Source organism: Sciurus vulgaris (genome assembly GCF_902686455.1).
Source record: "Sciurus vulgaris genome assembly, chromosome: 5".
In the NCBI taxonomy this organism is placed as follows: Eukaryota; Metazoa; Chordata; class Mammalia; order Rodentia; family Sciuridae; genus Sciurus; species Sciurus vulgaris.
In genome coordinates, this window is record NC_136465.1 from 2,248,416 (window position 1) to 2,260,503 (window position 12,088).

At 43.9% G+C, this 12,088-nt stretch overlaps 1 protein-coding gene across 2 annotated transcripts in view; it reads right to left on the reverse strand.

The window, feature by feature from the left end:
• The window catches only part of CSMD1 (CUB and Sushi multiple domains 1), a 290,133-nt gene that overhangs the window by 250,785 nt on the left and 27,260 nt on the right, over positions 1-12,088 (reverse strand). For both annotated transcript variants that reach the window (XM_079142910.1, XM_079142909.1), the window contains exons 3-4: positions 8,278-8,469; positions 7,731-7,857 (exon numbers count right to left, since the gene is read on the reverse strand). In XM_079142910.1, the coding sequence (XP_078999036.1) occupies positions 7,731-7,857; positions 8,278-8,469 (319 nt within the window). The remainder of the gene's footprint in view (positions 1-7,730; positions 7,858-8,277; positions 8,470-12,088) is intronic.

The following is a 12,088-nucleotide window of genomic DNA, read 5'->3' on the forward strand; positions in this document are numbered from 1 at the left end:
GTAATGCATTTCATTTGTTGATTTGTGTATGTTCAACCTTTCTAGAATCTTTGAGATAAAACCAACTTGGTCATGATGTAAAATCTTCTTTTCAAATATCCTATATTAAATGTGTTTTGAATATCCTGTATTAAGGATTTTTGCATCTAAGTTCCTCAGGGGTATTTGTTAATAGTTTCCTTGATCTATGCTTACTTGATTTTGAGTAAAAGTGTGATACTGGCTTCATATAATGAATTTTGGAGTGTTATACGCCTTTCTACTTCATGGAATGATTTGAAGAACTAGACATTTGTTCTTGTTTAAAGGTCTGCTAGAATTCTTCTGGGAATCACTCTGGTGCTGGGCTTCACTTTGTTGGAATACTTTTTATTACTGCTTCTGCCACATTGTTGGTTATTGGTCTGTTTAGGCTTCTATGTTCTATTGATTTGAGGCAGATCATATGTGTCTAGAAACATACCCATTTCTTTTAGGTTTTCTAATTTATTGTAGTATAAGTATTCAAAATAGTCACTATGATCCTCTGGATTTCTGTGATATCTATGGTGAATTTTCCTTTCTAATCTCTACTTTTATTAATTTGGGTCTCCTCTCTTTTGCTTTTGATTAATTTGGCTAAGGGCTTATCAACCTTGCTTATCTTTTCAAAGAATGAACTCTTCATTTCCCTCATCTTTTACATTTTTTAAAATCTCAATTTCACTGATTTTGACTCTGATCTGAATTATTTCCTTCCCTTTACTGGTTTTGTAATTGGTTTGTTCTTTCTTTTTTCCAAGTGCCCTGAGATGCACCATTAGGTTGTTTATTTTGGTATCTTTCTGATTTTATTATGTAGACATTCTATAGCTATAAACTTTCCTTTTAGATCGGCCTTCATAGGGTATTAGAGGTTCAGGTACATTGTATCTATTCTTGCTTGAGTTGAAAATTTTTAAAATTTATCCCTGGATTTATTTTACCACCCATTCATCATTCACAAGTATATGTTTCAATCTTCGTGTGTTTATAAAGTTTCTGTACATTTTTTGGTTGTTCATTTCTAATTTCATCCCCTTAACGATCTGAAGAGATGCAAGAAATTATATCAACTTTTTCTATATTTGCTAAGAGTTTCTTTGTGGCCCAATTATGGTCTGTTTTGGAGAAAATTCCATTAGGTACTAAGAAGAAATGTTATTTGTCTGACATTGAATGAAATTTTCTAACCGATGTCTGGTTAAGTTCTTTTGATTTATAATATTTTCAGGTCTTGAGTCTTCACTGAGTTTATATCTAAATGACCTATCTAATTATGAGACAGGCGTGTTGAAAATCACCCAGTATTATTGTACTGAGGTCTATCAGAGTTTTTAATATGAGTACTGTCTCTTTTATGTAAGTTAGGTACCCACATATGAGGAATACTTACTACTGCTATATCTTCTGGTGGGATTGTTCCCTTTACCATAGACCTAAAGAAGTTACCTCATTTTTCTCTTCTGATTAATTATGGCTTGATGTCTACTTTTTGGATGTGAGAGTAGCTATGATTGTTTGTTTTCATGTTCCATTCACATGGTACATCAATTTCCATCCTCTCATTTCAGCTGTGGCTGCCTTTGCCTGAAAGGTGAGTCTCTTGCTAACAATGTATCATTAGGGTCTTGTTTATTTAAATCCATTCTACCAGCCTAGGTCTTTTAGTTGAAGAGTTTAGAACATTTCAATGTTGTTATAAAGACAGCTATTAATTCCTGTAATTTGATTAATTGTAACATTTAACTTAGTCCTTTTTTAATTTATTTAGGTATGTTTCAAGTAATGTTAGTTCATTTGTGAGTTCTGGGTTTGTTTTTAATTTCTCTGTGTGAGTATTTCTTTAAGCATTTTCTGTAGTGCTACTTTATTAGTTATTAATTCTTTTAGTTTCTGCTTATCCTGGAAAGTTCTTATTCTTTCTTTGATCTTGCAGTACAGCTCTTTTGGATCCATATGATCCATACAAGATATAGCTGTCTTGGTTGACAGTCCCTTATTTGAGGACATGGCACACTTTACCAAGCCCTCTGGGTTTTGAGTTTGTGCTAAGAAATTGCATATGATTCTGATTGGCTTATTTATAAACATGACATGACATTTTTCTCTTGAGGCTTTTAAAAAATCTATTTTTGTTCTGTACATTAGAAATTTAATTATAATATGTTGTGTGGGGGTTTAGTTTTTGATCTTGTCCATTTGGGATTCTGAATGCATCTTGTTCTGGATGTCCATCTCATTTCAAGGTCTGAAAATTTCCTGTTATTATTTCCTTAAGAGATTATGCATTCCCTTATCTTGCATCTCACAGCCCTTCTCAATTCCAGTGATTCTTAAACATGATCTCTTACTGTTGTCCCAATATTCTTGTATATTGTGATCATGGTAACTTATTTTGCTTTCTTTAATATTGTTTGAATGTTCAAGACTCATCTCTTTGTCCTCAAACTCTGAGATTGTCTTCAGGAAGGTCACTCTATTAGAGTGGCTTTCAACTGAAAATTTATTTGATTTATTGTGTCTTTCATTTCTAAGATTTTCTGTGTGGTTATTTTTCAATCTTTCTATATCCTTATTGAATTTGTCATTCATATCCTGTACTGACTTTCTTAATTCATTCAGTTGTCTCTGAGCTCTCTCAAAAGTCATTATTTTTATAATCATTCTTGTGAACTTCATATCTGATATTTCATCCTCTTCCATATCTTTAGAGTCAGTTGCTGGTGAATGATGAACTTTAGTTTCCTTGTGTTTTCTCATTCTTGTATAGATATTTTGTGTTTTATACATCTGTTGGGATGGATTTTTCTTCCACACTTTTTGGGGCATGGCCTTCTAGCATGATCTAGATTGATTCCCCCTATAGATGTAGTATTCACAGCCTTTGTGTTAATTCTGCTTTTGTTGTAGGAGTGGATCTCCATGAGTGGGGTCTGAGAGCTCACCCCTAGTCTTTCCTACTTGGGACTTGGTCATCAGTTTGAGATTTCTTCCTGTATTCTCTATATTAAAGTATTGTTGAAATTTGAGCGTGGCTAGTTTGTATGTGAACTTGTGTCCTGTGGATTCCCAGTACCTCACTAGCTGAGGAAGGCAGTGATGATGGTGTGACCACTCCATCGTGATCCTAATGAAAGGGGAAAACCCACGTGCTGCAACCCCTGATGTGAACGCATCTGCCTGAAGTCACCAACCTACTCCCAATTTGTGCTCCATGTGCACTTATTAAGGTTCCAACTGGGATTAGGATAAACATCCATTAGAGGAAGATCTGTTGCCTTCTGTTTTCCTCCTAAGTATGTTTTACATAGGGATCTTCAAAGCTGGTCAAAAGTAGATTAACTTTTTTACTGGTAAATATTTCCTGTATCCCAGATAGCATCAACCTCCACTGCCTGGCCCTGGGAAAATCCAACCCAGGTCACACCTGGAATATGAAGATCATCAATGTATGTGTTGCTTGCTTTAAAGTCTAATTAAGGATAGTTTTGACAACCTTGATGGATTTTTAATATGCTTCTAATATTTTTAATACAGCATGACATTATTAAGAAGAAGAACCTTAGTCCATGTTACCAAACATAATTCCTCTGGACCATTCAGAATAGGAATACATCCAAGTGTCCTCTAAAGACTGTAACTTACAGAGGAGCAGTAAAGCCTCAGAGCACCATTCTCATACGATTTTGCAGACTAGCCTTTGATGCGATTGCTGAAGCTCTTTCTACTTCTGTCACCTTTCTTACACACGTCATGGCTGCGTTCAGCAGGAAGTATGCCTAGTGTCTTAGAGAAACATTTAGCTCTCAGTATGACTCATGTTACTGCCATGTCTTGTTATTAGACTTCCAACTACTTTTGGCACTGCTTTATAGCATATATGTTAAAATGTGAAAGCTCCCTCAGACCCACATGACCAATAACAACGACTATTTTTGGACCTTCTATTACCTCAAATAAAAAGCCAAGACACTATATGTTCAGAAACTGCGCTGGGCCTCAGTGAAATCAAAGCAGGCCTGTACTAATGGGTCTGAAGAACTAAAATCAGCCCTTTTTCATGCTCTAAGATCTTATTTTGACATAAGGAAAAATATTTACAATTCAATGAAAAATATTTACAGTTTAAAACCTTAGTATAAATTCATAATAATAAAGCCTATTTATCCTAAGATATTTTTAGTACAGAAAATAATCCTGGACTCATGTTCCTATGACTTATATATTCCTCATTTTCAAATAACAATTGTAGGTAATGTCGGCTGTGTTACCAATGCAGTAAGTGTGGTTAGTACACTAACCAGAAAATATCAAGGCTGAGACTGGATCCTATTTCTGTGAGCACCAGTATAATTTTAAGCCTAAAATTGTTTGTCCTGCACCTTTAGTCATGTTGTCTTCCAAACTTCCATACTAAACACCGCCCACTTTTCCTTAACCAACAGGAACTCCATCACTGGAAGCTCAAGCGGATGGACATCGACTGAGTGAACTGATCTGAAACACTGATGCTGCTGTCCAACTCCCTTATTAGGAAGCCGTCCTGCCTTAAGTGAGGAAAGCTCATAGATTTGACAATGGGTGCTCTCACATGTGAAGGACAGGCGACAGGAGAACTCCTCCCGAACACCATGCCCTGCGCAGTGACCTTCCTGTGGTGTTGAGTGGTAAACACGGGTGGGCTTGTTGGAGTTGCGTGGGTCTGTCCTTCTCGCCTTCCTTAGTGATCCCCTCCTCTTTCTTATCCTCAGGCCAGTGGACGTTCAGATCCACGGGCAGAGTGAAAGTGTCACCTGGTCTGCACTCAGAGGTCAGCAGTCCTCTGTTCTAATTCCAGGAAAATAGTTCTCAAGGGAAACTGGGGAAGTGACCATTTGAAATCGTCCTGGAAGAAAACAGAGTCTGTTTGCAGAAAGTCATTCCATGGATCATAGATGTTTTCTACAACTTTTTCAAAATCAGAATGAGTAGAATTGCTTTTATATTATTCAAAGTATATAGGAGTTCAATGTTAAGAACTTATATTCATTCATTTATTTTACTTTATTTTATTATTTTATTTTATTTTTGGTAGTGGGGGATTGAACCCAGGGGTGCTTAACCACTGAGCAAAACCCCAGCCTTTTTTTTTTTTTTTTCTATTTTATTTAAGGACAGGGTCTCACTCAGTTGCCTAGTGCCTCTTAAGTTGCTGAGACTGACTTTGAACTCGTGATCCTCTTGCACCAGCATCCTAAGGCACTGGGATTACAGGTGTGCACCATCTTGCTAATGGATAAAGAGAATGTGGTGTGTATATATACATATATATATATTCACACACACAATAGAATATTACTCAACCACAAATAAGAATGAAATCATGACATTTGCCAGTAAATGGATGGAACTGGGCAATATCATGCTAAGTGAAATAAGCCAGTCCCCAAAAACCTAAGGCCAAATGTTCTCTTGGATATGTGGATGCTGACCCATAGCAAGGGAGGCACGAAGGGGAAATATAGAAGTTCACTGCACTAGACAGAGGGGAACGAAGGGGGGAGGGGTGGGGATAGGAAGGAGAGTGGAACGAGTCAGACATCACTTTCCTACGCTCAGGTATGGCTACACGACCCGTGTAACTCACTCCACATGGTGTTTAACCACAAGCGTGGGATCAACATTGTAATGGGTCACTCCCCACGTATGTATCATATGTCAAAATGCATCCTACTGTCATGCACATCTCAAGTCAACAAATAGAAAAAAAGAAAGTGAAAATAATTAGACAGATCCTCAGATCGGTGCTGCAGAACATCCCTGGCAGCACCACGCATCACAATGTGGGGAGAAAAAAAAAAAAAAACAGCTACATATCCTGCAGTAGAGGCCTGGGAAAATGTAGAACTCTCTTTTGCTTTTCAAGTAATCCACCTGGAGGACTTGTGGCACTCTCGGTGCTGGACGCAAACCCTGCTGCAAACAAAGGGAAGGTGGGGACGGGAGGGGCTGCATCAACCGGGCCTCACCGTCCTGGCTTTGTACCTGCACATGACCAGAGCACCTCCCGTCACGAGCAGAATGGGACCCTGACTAGGATAGGTCACACTCCATGTACGCATGATACGCCACACATCCTACTGTCAGGTGTGACCAAAAGGAACAAATAAAAATAAACTAAAAAAATGAAAAAAGAACTAACATTTAATTTTATTCCTCTCAATAGACAGTGAGCTTATTGATCTTCATGAAAAATGCAGAATTCAAAATTCTGTTACTCAAATACATCTTGTACTGTCCCAATACTTAGAAAATCACCTGATTAACCATTGATCTTGAACAAAGACATGTTTGTTTGAAAATGAGCCATTATGAAGTAGTCTTTGCATTTTCCACCTGCGTTGAGTTCTTTCTCCTGCTCCCTTACGTGGTGGCAGCTGCTTCCTGTGGTCACTCAAACCACCGAGGTGCTGATGTGATCCAATGGAAACTAAGACCACGACTCAGAGGAGGAAGATGCCAGAAGGTAAAGAGCCTCATGGAACAACACCGCCCCTGAGTCCCAGCCACCCTCTTCCATCTGGTCAACTCATAAGGCTGCACAATGAGAACTCCATGTGCAGGGAGCCTCCTGTGGACAAGCCAGCTCCCAGTGCACCCCTGGCTCACGGGCACCCGGCACCCCTGGCTCTGGCTCTGGCTCTCTTGCTGCTGACACATGTCAGGGCGAGGACAGACACACTCAGTGCGTCCTCCCTGGGTGCAGTGGCCTGGGGGAGAGCGCCAGGACCCCGGCTCGGGAGAGGCCTGCTGGAGCCAGGACTCAAAATGAACTCACAGTGAGACTTACCAGCAACTGCAGCGGAAGAGGAGGGCTGGCGGGAGGACCATGCCCTGCTCTCCGTCGAGAACTCTAGTTAAGGAGCATGTTTTAAAATCACCTTTTTGCTCTGTGCTCTCATTGTTCACCAACTTCCTACAAGCATGTGGAACACTTACTTTCAAATGCTACTTCTGTTGGTTTAAGAAAATCATCTCACACTTTGAACTGTCAGCTGAAACAGAACATTCTGCTTGAATATTTGCACTCTTTTCTGCTAGTTTTGGTGGTTTTCTTCTACATGCATGCCTTTGGGATGGTCCAGTGCCTTCTTGGTCCACTGCAAATGGCCTTGGTCTCTTGCAGATGGCCAGGCCTCCCTCACACCTCTGTGCCAACCCCTTTTGATCAGATCTCTTGCTTCTCCACCCATCAAGGGAGGTCGATCCTTCTCCACACTTTGAGTCGTGTCTGGTCCCTGAGCCTTGCTTTGGTGACAGCACCTCAGCAGATGGGTGGCAAACTGAAACTGGAGCTTGTCATTTCCTGAGGCCAGACACCTGAGGAGGCCATGGGAACCGGTCCAGCTGAGGCCGCCCAGATCTGAGCTACACAAACTGCCCACAAGGTGGTGAAATGATAGTTATTGTAGTTGCAGCCTCTCAACCTTGAGGTGGTGTGTTTCTCAGCAAAAGCTAAATGACATACTGACTTCACCCTTATTTTTATCCTATCATATCTTGATAAAAATATCACATGGCTTGACACATGATTTCAAAGGAATGACCACGTGAGCATGTGGTGTCATCTAAGGAGAGAGCCTTGTGTCTTCCTCTTACACGGACAGAGCACGCTGCTCTCTTGGCTGTGGGAAGAGAAGCCGGCCTCTGCCCTCCGTCCCTGCACGTACCTGATGGTCCTCCCGGGGTCAGCCTCTATGACCCAGGTGCAGTGCAGGTTGTTGTCATAAGGGGCTGGGTAGCCTGGGGACAGTATCCGTCCTGATGTGGCAGCGGGGATCCGACCTCCACACTCAGCTGCAAAAGACATGGAGATGGGGATCACTCCATGTGCCCCCTTTCTGTTTAGCTCATTTATGAACAAAACCCATCACGTTTGGATTAAGACCATGGAAGAACCTCGCCACTGGCTCTGTGGCTTCTCCTCTCCTCCGGAGTCCTTACCTCGACAGAGAGCCTGGGTCCTGTGAGTCACCCACTGTGCAGATGCAGGACAGGGCCATACCACTGTGACTACCTGTAGCAACTCTGTGTACATGGTTTCCCTAGGGGTCTGGGAATGCCTTCCAAATCTAGACAGGCGCACACAGATCCTGGGTGTGCTCGCACCCTGAGGGCAGTGGGGAGTTCTCCTGTCTCCTCGGAGTGGCCACCACGCCACCTGCAGCAGCCATGCCCGGCCTCGCCTGGGGCAAGCCTGACGGGCTCCCCACTCACCGACACAGGAAGGCAGCGGTCTGTCCCACACTCTGCGGTCCCCACTCAGACAGGTCAGGGCGCTGCTGCCCTGCATGGCGTAGCCTGGGTTGCAGCTGTACAGGACCACGGTGTCCGTGAAGTGCCCCTCATCTCGGATCCTGTAGCCGTAGTTGGGGATGCCGGGATCCTCACATTTCACCAGATCAAAGCCTGTGCAGGGGAGAAGGAGGAATGAGCGCACTGGAGGTCAAGGGCACGCCCGCCTTAGAATAAAGGTGAAGCCAGCGCTGGCCAGGACTGCCTGCGGAGCAGGGAGGAGGAGAGCGGTGCTCACGGGAGAGGGACCCGGTCTCAGAAGGTCTCTCTGTCACCTCTTTAGAACTGAGGTCGGCTGCCACCTGCTCCTCCAGACATGTGCTCTTGTTGACAGTCCCACACTGTCCACCTGTCTGCCATGCCAGCGGCCAGCACGCTGCCCTCTCCAGGCCTCCTTGGAGTCAGGAGCCCGGCAGCCTCTACACCTCCTTGCTGTCACAACTCCATCTCTGAGGGGGTATGCAGCTGGTGCTCACACCAGCCCAAATCACTCTCAGACCTGGATCCTCAGTGAGATTAAATAATCCACCCTGACCACAAAAGCCGGGGACTCCCGAGTCTCCACCTGCTCTGTCCCCGTGGCTCCCAGTCCAGAGGCTCTGGAGAAACTCAGCAGGACAGACCCAGCAGTACATCAATACGATGTTGGCACTCAGTTCTTAAAGCCGCAGAGATCAGAAAGGGAGGTTCACCTGTGTGTCTTGCTTCGTGTGGGGCGATATTTTAGGGCCATCTACAGTGACATTGCTCCTCGTATCTTGAGGTGGGTTTTAATGCTTATATGGAGTCGGAAGCCTCAGGGGTCACATTTTCTGTGTTTCTCTTTCTATCTAATCTTCCTTTTCTCAGAAACAATAATTTAAGTTAAATTATGAAATTAATATGTGACTTTGCTGCCAACTTGGCCTGTCGAGTTTGCATTTTGAGATACGTTCCATTGAGGAAAATATTTCCTTAAATTCACAGTACAATTATACCCAGGTGGTCTCTAAATAATCAAGATTGAGACTTGGACTTTGTACAAGGAAGAGAGTACACCTTTGGTAACTTACACTGGGTTGCTAAGAAGTTCCCTTCTTTACCAACTACAAGGTTACTATCTTTGCAACAGCTCTGGAAACGTAATTCTGGATGTCCGAGTGGGAGAGGAGAGTGCATCCATCAGGCTTGAAACAACGGTGCTCAGATGGTCCCAAGGGAGGCAGGGACAGAGACAGGGCCCCAGGCCCACCGTCTTCAGGAGCTGCCCAGACACTCGGCTTCTGAGGGAAGCACTAAACTCTCGGATCACCCACCACCAAACCCCTGAACTTCCAGGGCTGCACAAGGCCTGCCGAGCACCTAGCTGTGGCTCCTCTTTGCCTTTGGACGTGATCCCGGGGCCTGTCAAGGGTGGCATCTGAGCTGGGCTTCAGGAGGCAGTTCTGCCCAGGCCTGGGACCAGCCCCCGCTGACTGATGAACCAGGAGGTGGTGACCTCCACATGCCACGCTGGAGGAGGCTTCTGCTGACAGTAGAAAGGCACCAAAATGCTCCACTACCTGTGTTCAAATTAGGTGTGCTGAGCAGCAAATGCCAGCAGGGCACAAAATCAGAAATATCCATGCATCGAACAAAATCAAGGAATAGAAACAAACTCAGAGTGCAATGTCCAGCCTCACCATCAGAACCATCAGGTCGGGATGTGAATGCATTAACCATCCAGGTGAGGGTGGCTGCCTCGTGCTGCCATGCAGGGCCTGCAACCGGGCCCGGGCCCCTGGGTGACTGTTCCATGGAATGTGAGCACACACACACACACACACACACACACACACACTCTCACACACACATGTACACACCATACACACATGCATACACACACACGCACAGGATGGAGAGAGCCTGCACAAAGAAGCAGTCATTATTTTGACCATGAATTATGTCTCTGATGCACAGAGGAGACTTTTACTTTCTTTGCTGGAGATGTTCGCTTGTGCTGATAATGACACTGACTTTCCTGGGAGACTCATGAACTGTCTCAGTAATTTATAGCCATGAGCTCTAGAGATCACTGATAGACATTAATGCTCACAGTGTTATCCAGAATGCTCATCTCCCTAGGATGAGAGAGCATGTCCTTTTCTGTACCGAAGTTCTAAATTCTAAAACATACTTATTCTAAAATGAGCTTGCAGCAGCATTTCCTTTGCCCCCAAACTTGTCTAAGGACTTTATTTGGATCAAGGAGGAGAGAAATACTAAAAAACAAACAAGTAAACAAATAAAGATATATCAATAAAAATGTCTCAGCAACTTTATGTGGGTTGAACTTTTTAGAGCATTATCTGTTTTATTGTCTTTTCTATCACCCAGTCTCCAAACTTGTTTTTAAACCCACATCCTGTCACACCACAGGGAAGCCAGGTTTTTATGGGGCACAGTTACTCTTCATACTCAGCTGCACCTTGCTGCTTCTGAAGCTTTTATTATTTCTTCAAAAGGTCACTTAGGAAGCTGATGCGTGATGGAATCTGTTATTGTATAAGAAGCTGCACACTTGACTCCTAAATGCCTCCCGGCCTCCCTGGTGTCCTGCCTGAAACACAACCCTGTTGGGAGGTTGGCAGGGTTCTCCGGGAAGCACTGGGCCAACGAGAGAGTTTGTTCACTCTCACCTTCTCCCGGGTTAATAATCTCAGTCTGTCACAGGAGGAATCCTGGACGCGGCCCCTGCAGGAAGCTCTGGGAGGCCTGAGTCAGTGTCTGGAAGAACTGGAGGAAGCGCTCTAGAAACCCAGAGCTTCCACAGGTGGCCTGTGATGGGCTGACCGATCTGGCTCCATGAGAATGTTCTAGGTCAGACTCTAAGGGAAGTGACTGAACAGACTCCATTTTCCTCTGAGACTCCATGTTATGTAGGAGATAAGCTTCTCCCATGGGAACACCCCACCTCTGTGCCCATCATCAGTTACTTGGTGTGACATGTTTAATAATATACAATGGCAACTCCTACGTAGTAAAGAATTGCTCTCTTTTGATCCCTGTTGCTCCTAAACAATGTCCCATGTGAACAGTGACTGTGTGGATGTTGGTGACCATTCTTTAGTTTGTACCTAGGTAAGGGTCATTTTGACCCACTTCCCCCTCTGTCAATGATCTCATGATGTTAGTTAGTAATTTTGAATCATAGCAACAGACACTTATGATTGATGTGATTTTTGGTATAAGAACCCCTACAACCCTGTGGTTGGGGCTGTTCTCCCAATAGCCATTTTTTGGGGCACTGTGTGAGAGAGTCAGCCGGCCAGCTTAATACACACTCTCCAATGTGGACGTCTCAGTGGTGATGGGTTTGTTCTTAAGTTGCGCCCCACAACACCCCTAGTGCCAGTGCAGTGCCGGAAGGAGCTGTCACCTCTAGGGAACAGGTGCCCCTCTAAGGGTTGGCAGGCCCTCCTGGCTCCCAGCTGGGTGGACTTGGAGCTGGCCCTGCAGGCAGTCTCACCCAAAGCCTGACTCTGCCCGGGGCTGCGGGAACACAGCCCTAGTGAAGGCATCTCCCCATAAACTGCACCGGGTTCATTCCACATGAGCTTTGCTTGCTGGGCTTAAAGAGCAATGTTCAACCATGATCTACTAAAAAAGTCAACCCTGCTTTTAAATACTGATAAAATCCTTTGAATTGATGTACAATAGCAGGATTCTGAAATGCCAATATAATGTTGTGTGTTGTGGATTCCATACTGTGTTA